Source organism: Schistocerca serialis, chromosome 1, assembly GCF_023864345.2.
Source record: "Schistocerca serialis cubense isolate TAMUIC-IGC-003099 chromosome 1, iqSchSeri2.2, whole genome shotgun sequence".
NCBI lineage: Eukaryota > Metazoa > Arthropoda > Insecta > Orthoptera > Acrididae > Schistocerca > Schistocerca serialis.
Genome location: NC_064638.1, coordinates 1131782822 through 1131804318, shown reverse-complemented (window position 1 = coordinate 1131804318; position 21497 = coordinate 1131782822). Strand labels below are relative to the sequence as shown.

The 21497-nt window shown below is 36.8% G+C and overlaps 1 protein-coding gene across 4 annotated transcripts in view; it reads left to right on the top strand.

Annotated features, from left to right (window-relative positions):
• LOC126417107 (carboxypeptidase Q-like) overlaps positions 1–21497 on the top strand; it is an 88963-nt gene extending 67466 nt beyond the window's left edge. Inside the window, exon 6 of one of the 4 annotated variants that reach the window (XM_050085018.1) lies at positions 20602–21497. In XM_050085018.1, the coding sequence (XP_049940975.1) occupies positions 20602–20851 (250 nt within the window). In that variant the 3' untranslated portion in view covers positions 20852–21497. The remainder of the gene's footprint in view (positions 1–20601) is intronic. The other 3 variants (XM_050085026.1, XM_050085011.1, XM_050085005.1) reach the window with 3 other exon arrangements.

Genomic DNA, 21497 nt, shown 5'->3' with positions numbered 1-21497 from the left:
GGCTATTTTTCGACATAATCACCATTTCTGTCGATGCATTTTTGTAGACGCTGTGGCAGTTTATGTACGTCCATGTCATACCAGCTCGCCACCATACTGTTCAGAAAGTTATGAACCTCTTCTTTCACCTCATCATCGGAGATGAATCGCTTTCTGGCCAAATGTTCTTTTAACCTAGGGAACAGGTGATAGTCACTGGGTGCCAAGTCAGGACTATAGGGTGAGTGGGTGATTGTGTTCCATGAAACTGTTGCAGGTGAGCAACGGTTTGCCGAGTGATGAGTGGGCAAGCGTTGTCATTGAGAATGTGTACACCCTTGCTCAACATTCCTCTTCTCTGGTTCTGAATTGCCCGTTTGAGTTTTTTCAGATTCTCACAGTACCTGGCAGCGTTAATTGTGGTCCCAGCGATTCAGCTCCAACGACGAGTTGAAAGAAGGGGTTCATAACTTTCTGAACAGCATGGCGGCGAGCTGGTATGACATGGGCATACAGAAACTGCCACAGCGTCTACAAAAATGCATCGACAGAAATGATGAATATGTCAAAAAATAGCTAAATGTTCAAGCTGTAGACTGAGGTAAATCATTGTAGAAATAAACAGGTCTATGTACTTATTAAAAAAAATAGGAAACCTTACTTTTGGGATTACCCTCGTAGAATTTGAAAGACAATATTCCAGTCAACATTACCAAAAAAAATAGGAGACCTTACTTACTTTTGCGATTACCTTCGTACAGGTGGCAGGGGTAAAATACATGCAGTGAAAGGCTATTTACAATTTGTACAGAAACCAGCTGGCAGTTATAAGGGTCGAGGGGCATGAAAAGGAAGCAGTGGTTGAGAAGGAAGTGAGACAGCATTGTAGCATTTCCCTAATGTTATTCAGTCTGTATATTGAGCGAGCAGAAAGGAAGCAAAAGAAAAATTTGGAGTAGGAATTAAAGTCCATGGAGAAGAAATAAAAACTTCGAGGTTTGCCAATGATGTTGTAATTGTGTCAGAGACAGCAAAGGACTTGGAAGAGCAGTTGAATGGAATGGACAGTGTCTTGAAAGGAGAATATAAGATGAACATCAACAAAACCAAAGTGAGGATAATGGACTGTAGTCAAATTAAATCAGGTGACACTGAGGGAATTAGATTAGGAAATGAGACACTTAAAGTAGCAGATGAGTTTTGCTATTTGGAAAGCGAAATAACTGATGATGGTCAAAGTAAGGAGGACATAAAATGTAGACTGGCAGTAGCAACAAAAGCGTTTCTGAAGAAAACAAATTTGTTAACATTAAGTATAGATTTAAGTGTCAGGAAGTCCTTACTGGAAGTATTTGTTTGGAGTGCAGCCATGCATGGAAGTGGGACATGGACAATAAACAGTTTAGACAAGAAGAGGATAGAAGCTTTTGAGATGTGATGCTACAGAAGAATGATGAAGAATAGATAGATAGGTAGAGCACACAACTAATGAGGAGCTACTGAACAGAATTAGTGAGAAGAGAAATTTGTGGTACAGCGTGACTAGGAGGAGGGATCGGTTGGTAGCACACATTCTGAGACATCAAGGGATCGCCAATTTAGTACTGGAGGGAAGCATGGGGGGTAAAAATCGTAGAGGGAGACAAAGAGATGAATGCAATAAGCAGATTCAGAAGGATGTAAGTTGCAGTAGTTACTTGGAGAGGTAGAGTCTTGCATAGGATAGAGTAGAATGGAGAGCTGCATCAAACCACTCTTTGGACTGAAGGCCACAACAACAACATAAAAAACAAGAAATGTGAGAGACTTGTCTGTGTGTTTGTTTTCAATTTCACCACAAACTGAACTTTTGTTTAAGAAACAACAGGCTCAAGTTTCTCATTGAGAGCTAAGACTTGTAAGGTGTAAAGTAGTAAATAACCTGTAAATAAGTTTTAAGTTCTGAAATATTGCTATACATTCTGTTGTTCTTTCTTAAAAATAAACATTTAATGAAATTTCTTCAGTTACTTTTTTTAGTAATATTATAAACCCTCAGAAGTAATGTGGCACACCTAAATAATTTTATGGCACAGTATTGTGCCTTGGCACACCCAGTGGGAACTGCTGCTCTAGAACCTTAAAAATAGTAATGTTATCCAGGGTGGTTTTAACATGGTGGTTAAGATACATTTCCAACATGCAGAAGGTTGAGGGTTCTACTGTTGTCTGGTGGTTATAAAATTTTATTTTAAAATCTTTGCCGAAATGACTTTGATCATTATTTGTATTCAGTTTATTGTTTTAAATGTATTTTTTTATTTCTAATCCTTTGCTGTGTCATTTTGTAGTGAGCCGCATAGATCCACATCTGCGGTCTGTGTGCACAGTCATAAGACACGCCACAGGAGTCGGCAGATGGAGCTCGGAGTTCGACAGCCGTCAGAGGCCACCAGTTGTGGTTGCATGAGCAGCCTCTTGTCTCTATTCTCTACTGGCCAGCCGACAGCTTTTAGAGATGGGGCCAGCCAGCTCTAACTGAGTTACATGTTTACCTCTGGATATCTGTTGTCAGATTGTTATTGTGAGCCTCTCTTTGGCTACTGTACCCATTATAATAAGAAAGACATAATATAGTTGTTGTGGTAGTCATTGTGTGGTGCTCTCGTGTGGGATCAGAAGATATTGGCTTGTGAGATCTCATATGACTGGGCAATTAACAAAACCTCTTCGATGGCAGTGTTCTCCAACTGGAGAACCCGTTGCCAGACTTCCTTCTCTGGGGCAGAGCAGATGACAACATCACAAACCATGAAGTCCACATGTGACTTTTTGCATGTGTCCATGACAAAATGGCACTTGAGACTAATTCCGCAAACATTTGTAACCCAGGCATGTTAAAACTGACGGGGCTGCTTTTTGCTTTGGTAAAATTCAACCGTAGTGACCACAAAGTGCATGCAATGGCAATAAAAGGAAGACAACAACAAACATAAGATGTCAAATGACAATGAAGAAAGTTACTGCAATGGGGCCAACTGCTGCAGCACTCGATAGAAGGTGGGAGAAATTTGAGACAAAAACAGTGTCCGACATACTTCCGCATCAGTAACCAGGAGGCAAGAAAATGCTGCCATAGGTGGTATTCTTCCACCACCTTGTCGAATGGCGGGAACTGAGGAAAACACGGTGCTGGAGATGAATTTTTGGAGAGTGATGCTGGTGGAGCCTGTTGCATGACAGTGATGAAGTCCTTCTGTTGTTGTACTAATGTTTGAATCAGAGACTTCGTACCACGACAAAACGCAAAAAGCAACTGCACAATGAAAAACACATGCAGACATGACAATACTCATTGACAATGTGTCCTGATCCCACAAGAGAATCCACACGATGACTGACACCAGAAACATTATTGAGTCTAGAAAACAATATATTACAATGGGTTCGCTAACTACCGAGTGGCTCACAATAACAGTCTGATAATAAATATCAGAGGCAAACATGTAGCTGAGTTATAGCTGTATGGGCTCAGCTCTAAAAGCTGTCGGCTGGCTCGTAGAGTGCATGAATGAGAGGCTGCACATGTATCCTTGAGTGGCAGCCTCTGACGGTTGTTGAATGTATGCCTGTCTAGCAACTTTTGTGGCATGGTGTCTTATGACTGCACCCAGATCTCAGGTGTGGATCTATGTAGGTCAATATGATTTTAATCATGATATTATATTTTTTTCTTTCAATCATTCACTTTTATTTGGGACCTTTTCCATACGATTATAATTATTTTTATTTATCTATTGTAATATGCTGATCTGTCTTCCCTTGTAAGACTGTATGGTAAGTAGACATTATTAAATGTACTGTGAAGCAGTAGTCAGAATGCCCAACTGCTTAAACAGGTGTCTGCAAGAAGATTGTGGGTGAGCCCCACATATTACTCTTGCAGCACTTTTTTGGCAATGGAGACTTTCTTTTTTAAAGATGAGTTTCCCCTGGACATTATTCCATATGACATTAGTGAATGAAAATATGCAAAATGTGTCATTTTACTGATTTGTCTCTCCCCCAGATTTGCAATGTTTCTAAGAGCAAATGCGGCTGAACTAAAGTGTTTTAGCAGTTCCAAAATATGCTTTTTCCAGTTTAAATCCTCATCAGTATGGACACCTAAGAATTTTGAAATTCCCACCATATTTGTAATTTCCTTGCCATGAGTTATATCTATCATTGGTGTTATATCCCTACATGTACAGAACTGAATATGTTGTGTCTTTTTAAAATTTAGGGTGAGACAGTTTACAGAAAACCAGTCATTGACACTTTTAAGAATGTTGTTTATCATTTCTTATGTTTCTGTGTGGGTGCTTGGATTGACCTCAATACTAGTGTCATCTGCAGAAAGAAGTAATTCTGCTTGTTGTATATGAGACGGCATATCTTTTACATATATGAGGTACAATAGTAGACTGAAAATGAAACCTTGAGGAACAACGTACATGATTTCGCCCATGCCAGAATAATGTCCCTGAACTACATTGATTGAGTTACTAAGTACAACTTTCTGCATTGTTCTGGTTAGATATGACATTATCCATTGGCTATACTGTCAGTACTATAAAACATCAGTTTGTCAAGGAGAATACTGCTATTCACACTGCCAAATGTCTTAGATAAGTTGCAGAAAATGACAACTGGTGCTATTTTATTATCTAATGCATGTAAAATGTGAATGAACATGTAAATGGCATTGTCAGCAGAGTACTCTTCTCAAATCCAGGCTGTGATTTGCTGAGGATATAATTGCTGCTCAGGTGAGATAGAATACATCACCTTATCAAAAATTTTGGAAAATGACGTTAGCAGTGAGACAGGTCGGTATTTAGACATCCTTCCTACCACCTTTCTTAAATAGTGGTTTGACATCATATTTCAGTCTCTCTGGAAAAATGCCTCAAGTTAGGTGATGCATTATGTATTTCAGATAAGACCAGGCTTGTTATATGGGACAAATCTTTAGTATGCTATTGGAAACACAATCAAAACCAGATGAACTTTTATTTTTGAGGGAATGTATAATTTTCTTAGTTCCAGAAGGAGAATTTGGTGATACATTCAGATGATTGAATATTATTGAAGTTGCTTTTTCGACATACTGCTGTGATTTTTTTCTTGAACTGTTTGTATGCTTTCTACTATATTTAAGAAATGATTATTAAATATATTTTCTACCTGTGATTCATCATTAATAGCCCTTCCATTCAGTTAAGTTGTAATGTTATCCTGTTCCATGGCCATTTGTCCTCTGTCCCACTTCTCTACCTTCCGTATAGCTTAAGTCTGTTGTTGGAATTACTGATTTCTGGCTTTATGTGCATGTTCCCTGATTTTTTTATGACTTTTCTTAATATTTTTGAGTAGTTTTTTAGTGTGCAGCTACTGCGGGATATCTAATTATCCTTGCCAGCAGATACATTTCCCTTTTCCTTTCACAAGGTACTGTAATCCATCTAGTTACCAAAGGCTTTTTACATGGCTACTTAATGTCTTTTCCGATCTGCGTACATGCAAAGTTATTTTCAAATAATATTACGAATATATCGTGGAGTAGATTAAATTTAATGTTAGCACTTGAATTTCACCCCAGGCCATCTTTTGTAAACTATTCTTAAACATTTGTCCTTAAGTCATTAATTATAATAACTATTTTCACTGAGGAGTACCCATGCTATAAGACCTATGTTATTTATCCTAACTAACTGTACCTCATGATCAGACCGAGCATTTGTTACTGAATAAACATTTATTTTCTTGCTTTGAGCTTCACCAAAGAAAACATTATCAATTAGGATCCTACAGTCTTTATCCACCTGGGTTGGAAAGTTAATGACTGAGATCAAATTATAGGGTCCAAATAAGATTTCTAAACAATTTTTCCTATCAGAATCCCTTGGAAAATGTACACTGAAATCGCCACTGACTCTTAACTGCTTGCTATTATCTGACAGGTAGCATAGAAAGGAATCTCGATTCCTCATAAACTGTTCAAAATTTCCCGATGGGGATCTCTGTATAGTTACAATTAAAAGTGAACTATTTTTCAATATTAATTCAGAACCACACACTTCTGTAAGCTTTTCACTATAAACTCTACTTGTCTCAGTGCTTTTGAACGTGTGTCCAGTCTTAATATATGTAACAGCTCCTCCTTCCCACATATTAGTTCTGCACAAGTAAGCTGCTTGAGTGTGATATGTAAGTTATCTAACGCTGTGATTATATGGTGCTCAGATAGGCACAGGATGTGTGCCTCTTCAGAGATCTCTAAATTTTCCAAAGAGATGACACATGATTTTTGATGTATAGTCACTTAACTAGTTGTTTCAGTATTGTGTTGTTTAAAATTTTAGCTAATATTACATAGTGCTCTGCTGTTGTTACTGATAATTTCATGTTGAATTGCTAACAGATCTGTTTACCAAACTGTTAGGTGGTGTTGTATTAGCTGTTTATCTGGGGGCACAGTACTTTACATAGTTAGAGGCAGTAAAACTAAGTGATGAGGGAGTTGCAAGAAATGAGATGGTATCGCAGGGAGTCAGTGGATGTGGACGAGCCTGATTCTGGTTTTAGTTTTTTATTTTTATTTATTTTTATTTATTTATTGTATTTTTTTGCATGGAGACACCAACTGGTGTCTTTTGCAAACGTCATAGCATTTTTTTACAAGTTTAGTACAGTCATATATACATATGTGATTACATATACATGATACATCTCTGCCCAAACTCTTTGTCTTTAAATATGTCTGCTTGTGTCTGTATGTGTGGATGGATATGTGCGTGTGTGCGAGTGTATACCTGTCCTTTTTTCCCCCTAAGGTAAGTCTTTCCGCTCCCGGGATTGGAATGACTCCTTACCCTCTCCCTTAAAACCCACTTCCTTTCGTCTTCCCCTCTCCTTCCCTCTTTCCTGATGAGGCAACAGTTTGTTGCGAAAGCTTGAATTTTGTGTGTATGTTTGTGTTTGTTTGTGTGTCTATCGACCTGCCAGCCCTTTTGTTCGGTAAGTCACCTCATCTTTGTTTTTTTATATATAATTTTTCCCACGTGGAATGTTTCCTTCTATTATATATATATATATATATATATATATATATATATATATATATATATATATATATATACACACACACATACAATAATTTATTTTAGTTTGATATTAATATTCACTTAAAGAATATAAACACTTGTCAATCAAGAAATATTTCAGTTTCACTTTGAATAAGTTCCCTTTGTGGCACCTTATAGAGCTCGGTAATCTGTTGTACCATATTTGACCACTAATGCAGGGACTATGGTCTGTTGTTTTTAATTTTGTTCTTTGTCTGTAGTAGCAGTCTTTATTTCTTGTATTATAGGCATGCATATCAGAGCACTTTGTTGCTTTGTTTTGATGTGTCACAAAAAATATAATTAATTTGTAAAGATACAGTGAGTAGACTGTGAGGTATTTATGATGAACAAAGATTTCCCTGCATGAATCTCTGTACCCTAATCCACGGATAATTCTGATTGCTCTTTTCTGTAGGGTTAATATTCTGTTCATATGTATGTCGGCAGCACAACCCCATATCTCTATCCCGTAATTAATCTGTGCAAAAATGGTTCCATAATAAATTGTTTTTAATGTCTGATGTGGGACTGCTTTTGATAACTGGCTGATTAGATGTAATGAACTGCTGATTTCATTGCATAAAAATTTGATATGGTTTACCCATCTTAGATTTTCATCTAGGTGAATACCTAGAAATCTGCAGCCTTCTGTGTCCACTACTTCAATTCCACCTATGTTACTGATAGAGGTTTGGTGTGAGTTTGTAAGTTTAAATGGCAATAACTGAGATTTACTAATATTAACTTTCAAACCTTGATCTTGGAAATAAGTAGTTATTTGATGTAGGCCCTCAGTTGCTACCAGCGTTAACTCATCATTTTGCTTACCAAGAAATAACAGTGAGGTATCGTCTGCATAGGTTACCAATTGGGAGTTGAAAGGTTGCTCTATATCATTTATGTACATTAGGAAAAGGAAAGGGCCCAAAATTGAGCCCTGGGGTACACCTTGCGTGACTGTCTCATATTTGGACTGGAAATTAATGATCTGATTATTGATTTTGTAAGTCAGCTTTGTACACTGCTTGCGGTTAAATAAATATGTAGCCAGCAATTGCATTTACATTGTATGACTCAAGCTTACTTAAAAGTAACTCATGGTTTAACGAGCCAAAGGCTTTAGTGAGGTCTAGAAATATGCCAGCTGTTTGCATTCCTTGATCAAGGGCACCATAAGTTTTGTGAAGAAATTCCGTAATTGCTGTGATAGTACTATGATCTTTTCGGAATCTATGTTGTGTGTCTGTTAGGAACATATTTTTCAAGAAATAGTCACTAAGTTGTATCAGCAGCACAACTGCAAATACTTTACTGAAGACAGGTATTAATGATATGGGCCTGAAATTTGAAACCTCTTCCTTGGATCCTTTTTTATGCACTGGTTTAACTGCGCTCCATTTCAATACATTTGGAAATGTATGTTCTCTAATACTGCAGTTTACCAGGTGGGTGATTATTTTAACTAATTCCTTATTACATTTTTTAATCACGATACTACTCAAACCATCCCATCCGAATGAGTACTTATTCTTTAGGTTATTTATTATCCTGCCTATTTCTTTTTCACTTACTTGTTTGAATTCAAAAGGTGGCTCTTCAAAGGGGCAGAGCTTTACCTCACTACTCACAATTGTGTTATTAACTGGACTAACAGCTGCAGATATAAAGTATTTATTGAAAACATCGCAGACTTTATTAGGATCTTTAATTGTGTTTCCTTCATGTCTTATATTTACAATTTCAATTTCTGGCTTCGGTGTGGCTTTGCGAAATTGATTTACAATTCTCCATGAGGTCTTGGCTATATTGTCTGACTGAGCTATTTCACTGCTGTATATCTGTTTTCTTAGATTTGAAAGCTCTTTCTTAAAGATTTTCTTGGCTTCATTGTGCTTGGTCTTAAAAACCTGCAGGTTTGTTGACCTGTGTAACACATCCAGGTCCTGGATGTTTTGCCTGAGTTTTATCATATTTGCTGGAAGTATCAGTCTGTTGGTTTTTGCACTTTGGTTATGGGTGAACACTCTTTGTATTTTTTTTAACAGGGCAGCATCTGTCAAAGTGTCTTAGCATAGTATCATAGAATTTGGCCCATTTGTTTTCAGATCCTTCAGTCTGGTAAACCAGATCCCAGTCCTCTATAGCTAATTTATTTCTTAGGGCAAGGATGTTACCCTCTTTTAGGATTTTTTTATTTTCAGTAACTTTTGTCATTTTTGGGATGCTTGTGTTTACATACTCTGCAAGCTGGCATTTGTGGTCAGAGCAGTGAAAATCCATATTCCAGCACCTAACACTGTCTTTAATATGTTTACATAGTATAACGTAATCAATTCTGCTAGATGTGGACTTTGTTACCCTGGTATCACTATTTACTACATTTACGAGATTATATGGGTTAAGAGTATCTATTAACCTCATATTACACAAACTGGAAGATTCTGCCTCAATATTCAGATCACCAAGTATAGTTAGGTCTCTGGGACCACAACGTCCCACTACTCTACTAAATATGTCTATGAAGCTAACTACTTCAGCCTTTGGTGGATGATAAATCCCAATAACTTTATGTTTTCTTATAACCTCTCTACACTCTTTGGTGTGGACTTCGATGCCTGTCACTTCAATCAAGCCTTCTTTGTTGTACTGGTCTATATAGTTTAATTTCTTGTACTCAAGATTCTCACTAATGTAAACTGCCACACCACCACCCTTATGTTGCTGTCTACAATAACTATTTGCTAAGGAGTAGCCCTCTAGTTTACAGTAAATAATTTCATCAGATTTTAATCCATGCTCAGTTAGCACTACTATATGAGGTGACTGTTCATTTACAAAAACCTGTAATATATTAAGCTTATTTCTAAGGTACTGTATGTTAGGTGCATGAGCCTTAGTGGTATTTTTAACTGGTCACTCTGATTATCTTCCTTTAAAATGCACTGAGTTGGTTCACTTACATAAGTTCTGGATCCAGGCATTAAAAGTGTTCCTGTTCTTTGGCGATCTTGCATTTCTCGATCTACTACCGAACCTGGCTTCTGTCTGTCTAGTTGTCAAGGTAGCTGTTGAGGTGCCTTCTTGCTCCATACAGTCCGAGGAGTTGCCGAACTGCCTGGTGTTGCAGTAACTGGAGTTGTATACTCCATCACATTTGATTGAGTAAGTGATGCTGAGGAGTCTGCAGTTGATGCCACAGCTTCTGTTGTTTTGACTAGCTGGCTTGGCAAGTTGTTTTTACCCAGTCCTGGGAAATTGTTAGTTGCTTTACTTTCCCACAAAAACATGTCACTTTGAACTCTGGGTTTTATTGGTCTTGAGGATCTTCTAGGAGCACAATGTGTTTCTGGACTTTTGAATATCCTGTTGCTGCAAACTGATCTTCCTACTCCATTGTTCATTACTGTCCTCTTGACAACAATGTGGTTGATTTCTGGTACTGTGATTTTTTCTCGCTGTGGTATTATTTGCTCAGTTCCATCTGGATCCTTCCACTCAAGTGATATTGCAGGCTTTAGTTGATTTTTTGGAGAGATGACTGCAAGTTAAGTTCTGGCCACTTCTTCCTTGCCATTAGCATTTAGGTGTAGTCCGTGAGAAGTGTACCAGTCTCTGTTCTCAGGGACTGTTACAAACTGAGTGTTTTGGAAAGATTTCACTATTTTGGCTATTTTCCTATTTGTTCGCCTGGTTTCATCGTTCACACAAGACCAGTTTGCAAGATCATATCTATGGGGTATCCCTACTATGATTACATTTGTGTGCTGAAGCTTAATTAATGCTGATGTTATAGCATTTAATGCCTTGTCTGCTTCGTTTCTGGCTACATCATTTGTGCCACCCCAGATTATAACTGTGTCATTCATTGTGAGATTCTGTAAGTTGTTACAGCTTTCAAGTATTGAAGTTAATAGTGCACCTGCAACATTTCCTTGGATTACGAAATTATTATGACTTTGATGCATTAAGTTAGCTGCAAGTGATCGCCCATGGCTGTCTGCAAACACTGTTATTCTTTTTTTTTTTTTTGTTTAGGTGAGCTTTTTATGTTACTGCTGTGTCTGTTGTATGAATGTTTCTTGCTACATATGCTGTTTTCTTGAACTATGAAGTTTTTATTTACCTCACTGCTTTGTTGTTCACAATTTTCATTTTTTTTGTAGCACATCAAATCTGTTCCTTGTCGTGATGTATAACGAGGAATCATTCGCAATTTTTTTCATAGCTTTAGATGTTGTTTTAGGCGTAATATACTGATTGGTTTTTGCTGCGATTTCATTTGTAGAGTTTTTGTTTTCGCATGATTTGGAACCTTTTTTTGTGTCTCTGAGTATTTCACCATCATTTTGTAACTTCTGTCATGGGAGCTCGTCAGATTTACTTTTTAATTCTTTAACCTCATCAATGAGCACATTGATTATATCGTAAATACAGTCTTTGTTATTCAAATCTAGTCCTAACTCATCTTCCATACACAGCCAGAACTTTTGTTTAGAGTTCACATTTACACAAGAGAAATGAAACACAGTTTTACATTTTATGCACATAATTCCTTTACAGACACGATGTCCACAGTAGCAGAGTCCTGAAACTTTTCGACTCAACGTTGCGTTTTGTTCGTTAGATGTAGTTGCTACACACTGGAATTTCTCCAACTCTGCATGTCTCCTTTCCGCAACTTTTGATATTTTAGTGCAAGCTAAGCACATCCTATCACTGAAAGTGTTGCACTTTTTACACACGCAACACGTATTTTCGTAGATTTTACTCATGTTTGTCGAGTAATTTGACTGATTATTTACAATTGGCGCCATGTTGTGAGGGACTTTCAGATGCTCAGCATTTTCGTTTCTTAGACGCGAAATGTCATATCTTAAAACGTCCACAGTTTTTTGTAAACTTGCAATTCGTTCTTTTAGCTTCACGATTTCACTACTACAATTCCCATAGACACCTGTTTTTAGGGCACAACTGTAACTTTTGTTCACTTGATCACTACACACAACCGCACTAGACACCATCTTACTGGGCAGTTGCTTTTTGTAAATATCAAAAGCTGAATGCCAAGAATGCACCACTCCCATATTCATCAGATTTTGTTTGGTAGTCCATCCTATTTAGCGTACTGAGCATGCTGAACTTTAGCACTCACAAAAAGTACAAAAGAAGACACTACTGGATGACAATAAAATAGAAGAGAGGAAAAAAATGGGGGGGGGGGGGGGGGGGGGCAGGCAAGATGAGCGATGACACACTGGAAATGCAAGAGAAAATGCTAGCTGATTGTTGTTTTGGTCTGTTCACATTTGGGAGTTAGCCAGAAAAGTAATGTCAGTTTGTGAGAGATGCAGATAACTGTATGATTAAACTTGCTTTTATTAGATTTAGTTACATTGGTTATGGATGAATGTGAAGACTTTTTTTGGTTATAAACAATTTAACATTCCTCTTAAATGTTAAAATAGTTTGTGGTTAACTTTTGATGAAAAATTGCTGTAGAGTGTAAACATTATGTTAGTGAATCACACTGTAGCTGTCACGGTGAAGGTCTAGCATTTGTGCTTAAAACAAGCCAAGGGTAGGAGTATCAGATCAAGGGGAACTACAAGTGAAAGAAACAAAATCAGTTACTCATTTCCATAATCTCAAATGTTAGCTAGATCTTACTTAAATTTGATACAGCTAGAAAACTTATACTCACCAGTCAATAGAAGACAAACATATCAATAAAAGGGGGACAAGAAATGGTATCTTTTGGATCCAGTGGTTCACTTTTCCAGCAAGAGGGCTATAGGAACTATAATTGTGCAGGTATAATGTAACATAGTCTCAATCTATCCTGGTCAGTGTAGACAAGCAGCACAGGATAAGAGGGAAATCAAGGCACAGCTTAATTATTTAATTATTCCTATTACTTGGTTTCAGAATCGTTAAAGAAGATTGTATATGTGGAAGTGACGTGGAGATACCAGGTTCCATATAGATTATACATTTAAGTGCCAAAGAAACTAGTATAGGCATGCATATTCAAATACAGAGATATGTAAGCAGCAAGAATACAACACTGTGGTCAGCAACGCCGTATAAGACTAAAAGTGTCTGGCACAGTTGTTAGATCGGTTGCTGATGCTATGGCACTTTATCGAGATTTGAGTTAGTTTGAGTGTAGTGTTATAGTCGGTGCATGTGCAATGGGACATGGCATCTCTGAGGTAGCAATGAAGTGGTAATTTTCCTGTACGACCATTTCACAAGCGTATCAAACAAGAACTATTTATGAGCCTTACTTACACGGATTGCGTTACTGCACTGAAGCTATCTCAGAATAATGTGTTACGTAGCATTCAATCAGTATATGTACAAGTTAATAATAAAAGTGCTTGTCAGGAGTCGTCAAGTAGTAAAGTTGGCTACCAGTAAGTATTTTAGGCTTCTCTAAAACTCTGTTTCGTGGTAGCTATTTTTTATAATATCTGGCAAGCCATTGAAAATGTGTCTACTGAGTAATAGACACCTTTATGAACCAAAGTAAATTACTTTTAATTTTCATGAAGATGTTATTATTCCTGATATTGATCATGTGAACTGAGCTGTTGTTTGTAAGAGAGATATGTCATATATAATACTTTTCATTAATGAATAATTATATGGGGAAGTAATTGTTAGTATATGCAGTTCTCTGCACAGGCTGCCGCAAGATGTTTTTGAATTTACAAAACAATTAGTTAATATTACATTGCTTTCTGAGGAGCCAAGATCTCAATAAAACACTGTATTGTGGATAACCAGTTTCAGTAAAACTATGTTACCATAATGAGATCTGTAATAACATTACAAAAGGTGCTACAAATTGTTATACACTATACAAATAATGTCTAGTTTACTCATACTGAGCATAAAGGGGGATGATCTATAAAGTAGAAACAGAATGCCCCTTGATATTCAGTATGAGTAAACTAATTTACATTGCTTTGCCTTTATTTTGTGACTTTTTTCACTGTGATCTCTTTGTGTTTTGCCACAGTGTATATAGATTTTTTTATCTACAGTAAACATAACAACCTAAAGATGGTGAAAAAATGCTTGGGAGAAATACTGTAAAATTTTTAAAAAATATCTCCATCAGTACTCCACAAGCCATTTGACAGTGTGTGGCAGAGGGAACATCTGATACCACTGTCTGATCCTCCTTTGCAGTTCCATCGACAAATGGCGCATGGGAAGAATGGTTGTCGATAGACCTCTTTATTAGCTCTGATTTTCAAAATTTGTTGTCGTGGTCATTTCACAAGATGTATGTGGGAGGAAGTAATATATTGTCAGACTCTTTGTGAAATGTGTTCTCTCAAATTTTCAATAGTAAACTACTCCATAATGCCCAACGCCTCTCTTGTAACATTTGCCACGGGGCCTTGTTGAGGATATCTGTAATGCTCTTAAAGCTGAATAACAGTCTTGTAATGAATTGTACTACTTTTCTGTCTCTGTCTCTTCTCTACCTGCTAAGGGTCCCAGAATGATGAGCAGTAATAAAGAATGAGTTTAGCAATTGTTCTCTAAGCCACTTCTTTCATGGATAAATTACATTTCCTTAGGATTCTTCTTATGAATCTGTCTATCATTTGCTTTTTCTACTGTTTGTTTTTTGTGGTCATTCCAGTTAAGGTCGCTCTTACATATTTTACAGTAGATATTGTTTCCATCAATTGTCATCAGTGGTGTGGTTGCACAGTGGTGGATTTCTTCTCCTATTCGTGTGCAGTATGTTACATTTATTTGTGTTCATGGTCAACTGCCAATCCCTGCACCATTCATCAATCCTCTTGTGATCCTTATGTGAACTGATACAATCTTCTGGTGTTGCTACCTTCTTATTGATAACCACATTGTCTGTGAATAGCCTTAAAGAGCTTCCAGTGCATTCTACTAGATAATTTATATACATATTTCCTTATGGTGTTCCTGGAAGAATTACCTTTACACCTGTTGATTTTGTTCCATCAAGACCCACATATTGAATTTGCTCTTCAGGGAAGGCTTGAATCCAGTTGCAAATCTGGTCTGATGCTCAGTGAGCTTGTCTTTTTTTTTCGTGGCAGTGCTGGACAGTGTCAGATGACTTCCTAAAGTCTATGAATACAGGATGTATGTTTGTAGAATTCATGTTGATTTTTATGGAGGACATTTTTGTTCTCCAAAAAGTAATATTATGTCACCATAAAATATGTTTCATAATTCTACAACAGATTTCCATCCGTGATTATTTGCATCTGTCATATGATCCTACTTGAAAATGGAAATGACCTGCACTTCCTTTCAGTCACTAGGTACCCTTCGTTGCTTGAGTGGCCTATGATAAACTACTGCTAGTAGGGGAGCAAGTTCTTTCGCATAATATCTGTAGAATCTTACAGGTATCTCATCTGGTCCTTGTGCCTTTCCACTGTTAAGCAATTGCATTTGTTCTTCTGCTCTGCGGTCACTTATTTCAATATCTGTCTTTTCGATGTTCATACAATGATTGAAAGGAGGGACTATATTATGATCTTCACTAGTGAAACAATTTTGGAAGACTGAATTCTGTATTTAGGCCTTCTCGCTGTCATCTTCCATTTCAGTGCCAGTATGGTCCCTGAGAGCCTTAGTAATATCTTCTTCTTACACTATTTTCCGTGGCAAAGAAATGTGTTGTCATTTCCTATTATATGAGAGCATGTTTGCATTCAGTCTTTGTATTAGTATATGTGATTGTATTCAGGAAGATGGCAGTTCAATCTCCCCCCCCCCCCCCCCCCCCCCCCCCCCCCGCCCAGCCATCCTGATTTAGCTTTTGGCAGTTTCCCTAGTTCAAATAAGGGAAATGCCAAGATGGTTCATTTGAAGAGGACACGACCAATTTCCCTTCCCATATTTCCCACATCTGAACTCGTGCTCAATGATTTCATTTTTTATGTGATTTTAAACCCCAATCTCCATTTGTTCCTTGTCTATTCTCTTTTCCATAGAGAGAAAGAAAAAAACATTGGTCGTATAGAACTTGTTTGTTGTGAAACATTTCTCAAACTCAGGGGTATTCCAACAGCCACACCCAGAGAAATTCTGACTGAGCCCTTAACTAGAGCCATGCCATTAAAAAAGTGATTATTTAGAAAAAAATCAACCTTTAAAATCAAAAACAGTGCCACTGGATTTTAAAACGTGCCATTAGATTTTAAAACAAAAGATATGAAAGAAAAAATGGAAAACATGTATATCTTACACAGACTGACTAACTTAGTCACATAAAGAACTCTGCAAGCAGTACAAATATAAGTACCACAAATAAGTTGGGAGATAAAAGCAGAAAGAGTCAGCCAACAGATACGAGGTTCAGATAGTGTTTCAAAGATTTGCTGGTCAATTGTAAATAAAATCAAAAACAATGAAACAAACTAAAATTAATAATGTACAATTAACTGTGAATAATGATATCCCTGATACCCTTCTGGTTAGCAATATTTTTAATTATTACTTCATAGATACTGTCAAAAATGATGTCTGTATGAAACAGGATATCCAACACGCATTTGAGTTCAGTAACAAACAGAACTTCCTTTCACTACCCACAGTAAGCACATACGATGTTCTGCAGCTTATTGATAGTCTCAGAAACAAAGGATCAGCGGGATTAGATGAAATTTCTACATATCTATTGAAGAAATGCAAACATGAACTAATGAAAACACTAGTTCATCTAATAAACTGTGTTCTCAAAGATGATGTGTTCCCTGACAAGTTGAAGCTGCTTGTAGTTAAACTATTACACAAAAAGGGGGAAATAAAGCATGTACAGAACTACAGACCCATGTGCTAATTTCAGCTTCCAGCAAACTGATAGAGAAAATAATATTTAAAAAAAATGCTGGAACATTACTTCAGTCCTGGCAGATTAGTTGTCAGCATTGTTTCAGAAGAGGTCAAAGTACCATGTTAGCAGCAGTACAATTTGTCCATCATGTACTTGAAAAATTAAATGAAAAATCCGAAGCAGCAGGAGTATTCCTGGACCTCTCAAGGGCTTTTGATAAGAGTACATCATGACATGCTCTTATCAAAAATTGCGAAGAGTCATGGAAAACTCATGTGATTGCTAGAAACACATTTAAAGGATAGACAGCAGTGCAGGTAGATTGTATGTTCTAATGGAGAAATACTGGAGAGGAGAAGGTCAAGTACAAGAAATATACAGTTTGGTGTTCTTCACTGCTCCAGTTTAGGTCCAGTCCTATTCATATGCTATGTAAATGATTTCCTAAGTCTCTTGACAATAAGCAATTGATCACTATGGATGCAGACAATACATCTGGTGTCTGCAGACAGTGAGCCCAGCCTATTTGAAGAGATACTTAGCTTTATTAAAAAGGCAATGAAAGAGACAACTTAAAAGTAAACATAGAAAAAACTAATATTATTCATTTTAAACCAGGTGGTCCAAACAGACAAAATACTATGATTGATGAAATTCTACCAAAAACCTGTACAGATTGTAAAATCTTGGGTTTATGCATAGATGATCAACTTTCATGGTAGCAGCACACTGATTATGTTCATAAAAAAACTAACATACAGTTTAAATCAAACAATGGAAAATCCAGGATGGAGTGTAACAATATTATGATAAGGAAATTTGCTACTCACCATGTAGCGGAGATGCTGAGTCGCAGATAGGCACAACGAAAAGACTCTCACAATTATAGCTTTAGGCTATTAAGGTCCTCATCAACAATGGACAGACATACACATGCGTGCGTGTGCGTCCACACACACACACACACACACACACACACACTCACACGACTGCAGTCTCAGGCAACTGAAACCACACAATTGCCTGAGACTGCAGGCGTGTTTGTGAGTTGTGCATGCGTGTCTGTCTGTCTATTGTTGACAAAGGCCTTAACAGCCGAAAGCTGTAATTGTAAGAGTCTTTTTTTGTGCCTATCTCCGACTCAGCATCTTCGCTACATGGTGAGTAGCAACTTTCCTTCTCATAATATTTTAACACCCAGCCTGTATGTATTAAGAAGATTAATATCATATCTTAATTCTGAAACCCTAAGGATTGTATGTTACGGATTAGTGTACCCTTTCGTGTCTTATGGAATAGTACTGTGGGGTGACAGATGCCAAAATAATATGAAAAGGGTTTTCATACTGCAGAAGCGAGCCTTGAGCATCAAAGCGAAAGTAAAACAGGAACTTCTCGCTAACCCCTATTCATTAGACATAATATTCTGACAGCTTTGCCATGTATATACTAGAAACTATAATGCTAGTGGAAGAAGACACTAAGATCACAAGAAGCATGGTTATTCACAACTATGAAATAAGGCATAGAAAAGACTTTCATATGGTTGACAGAAGATTAACTCTAACTGCGAAAAGATTGTTATCAAACGAAGTTAAGATATTGACAGTGGATACTTTTAAAAAGCGAGTCAAGCAGTGGCTTATCCGAAAATTCCCTTTATCTTGAATTTATCATGACTTATAATGTAAAAGGAATAATGTAAACAAAAAAACTGTAATTCTAAGAACTTTATACTTGGTAGAAAATGCACATGCATGTAAAATTACATGTTATGAGCAATAAATTGTAAGAGAAATAAGTATCATTGTGGTCATTTCTTCCCAACTGGAGGCTTATCAGAAAATATTTCATGCAATACGTGTAATACAATATACTCTCAACCATCTGCTTTGCATGAATTATCTGCTTTGCCAATTTTCCACAGCCTATTTCTCACACTTTAGTAATCTCATGTTAGAACACAAGTGAAGTAAACCATGTGCTACTCAAACACTGCAAGAGCTGGACTGTATTTAGTTTCAAAGTAGTCTACGGTAATGTGAAATTGGATTGCACTGTATTCATTGTAAGTACTGAATTTTCACATTTACTATGATGATTAAAGAAGAATTTCTTGTAAACATTAGTTAATGATTTTAATTATGATATTGCAATTAACTTTTTGTTTCAAACAACTCTGATTCATCACTGTGTGCTTGAATTGCAGATTGTCTGCAGTTTTCAAGTCCTCAAGTACTGTGGATAATCGAGAGTGTACTATATTTGTGAAACATCAGTAACGTAATTAACAATGAAAATAGTGACCCTTTGAGAGACATTTTGAACTGTTGACAAGCAAAAAATTTTAGGTGGGCACACTCACCACTCTGGTTGTATCAAGTTAACTGGTTTGTCAGCCTTTGATGTCAAAATTTGTCTCTATCACTACCACTATGAACTTAATTTTTAAACATTTAAGTATTCCAGTAAGGAAGAAGTTATAGTTCATTCTACACATAAAGGAAGACCTCATCTTAAAATATATTACCCTCACTTGAGATCTTGAGAAATCGTGCATTATCTTCTTGTCTTTGACAACATACACCATTGTATATAGAAGTAGTATGAAGCATTGTATGAAGTTATTTTCACGGGTTGGGTTCACAGCTGAGTTGAAAATTTTCTTCACTCCAGACTCAGTGTTTTCATCAGATGCACACATCTGCAAGTTGTATCAAATAGAAGTCTTGCTTCAGATGGCAGAAGAACCCTGGATAAGGTCTCCCAGCCATAATTAATCCCATACAATCTTTTATCACCATTTTGTTATTTTCTTTGTGTTTTGTACAGAGAGAATATCACACATATTGACAAATATTGGATGATGTTCTTCCTCAAGGAATTGGAAGTTTATATGGAAGAAAGAAGAATGATAGGGACTATAGAGAAACACAGCTTATATAAGCAAACCAATCCTAAGTAAGGATAAAAAGTAGAATGAGGGGTAGTACTACAAGAATGTCAGGTAATAGTCTTGGTGCTGTTTCATTCTAACTGCTGACAATGGGGCACTCAGAAGGTATTTGGACCTGCATTTTTGCAGTTGCAATGGATGAGTGCAAATGGATGGATCAAGAGATGGATCTTTGAAGTATCATTTCCAGGAAAAGTATTTAGTTTTAAAGAATTTAACTGTTTTAAAATTCCATCAGCCATGCTACCATTTATATATAACTTTCTGCATGGCTGAATAGCAAATGTGAAAAACATATAGAAAAATGCTTGCTCAGTGTCCTACATCTAGACTCTGGGTGCAAGACCCGTAATTGCTGTTGATGCAGTTGGAAAGAGGAGAAGGGGGAGGTAGGAGGTGTGTGTGTGTGTGTGTGTGTGTGTGTGTGTGTGTGTGTGAGAGAGAGAGAGAGAGAGAGAGAGAGAGAGAGAGAGAGAGAGAGATTCTAGAAGACTGGTTGATGTATTGAGAAAAGCAAAAAAATGGATGTTAACAAACCAGCTGCATACTGTCTTACACAGTTTTATCATTTCTTTCTCTCATTTAAATAGTGACATTCACTTCTACAAACATGCATTATATTAGAGAAACTTTTATGTTTGCTAACTGGTGTTTTATCATTGTTTCAGACTTCTTAGGCCACTGAATGCTAGCAAGTATACTACTCCACAAGACGGAGGACCAGACATAAAACTATGGACAGATGCTGGCGTACCTGGTTCAAGCCTTCTCAATGCAAATGAACATTACTACTGGTTCCATCATTCGGCAGCAGATATGATGACTGTGGAAGACCCACATGCTCTCGACTTGTGCACTGCGGTTTGGACTGCTGCTGTTTATGTAATTGCAGATATAAGTACAGATCTTCCAAGGTAGTCATTGTGTACAAAGTAGTATTTCTCCATGGAAATCAGAGAAATGGTCAATGCTTTTATCTTTTCCAAAATTTAAATTATTTGTCGTTATAGTGTGAAGACAGGGATTGGCTGTACCTACTAAAAGTGTTTGCTGTAGGGTTGGAAGAAGAAAACAAAATACCTGTAAATATGACTCTGAGCTTGACCTTCTGTTAAAATCATTTTATAAGTTTTTTTTCTGTTTCATTTCTACTTCCCTTCAAATTTGTGTAGCTATGCTGTCACCATGTTTAACTTTTTCTGAAGAAAGATCTTTGTCATTCAAGAAAATCAAGATGCAGTTATTTCAAATGCTGTCAGCATTACAACCATTTGCTTGGTTGAGTACAACTAGTTTATCTGTTTTTGTTGTCATGTATAGTGTAATCTTTGATTGTTATTTTCATGTTTCTGACTTGTTTATTTAATATGTTAGTAACTGAATTAGTAAGATTATTTTAGTTTACTACACATTTAACCAGGTGAAACTGTGATATTTTTATTCCTATTTGTGATGCTATTTATGAAAAATGACTGTTCCTTGTTGCAGTATTTGTATTAACATTAAGAGTATGAATAATGTCTCTTACTCTTCACAATACACTGAATCACTTAATGGTGTCCTT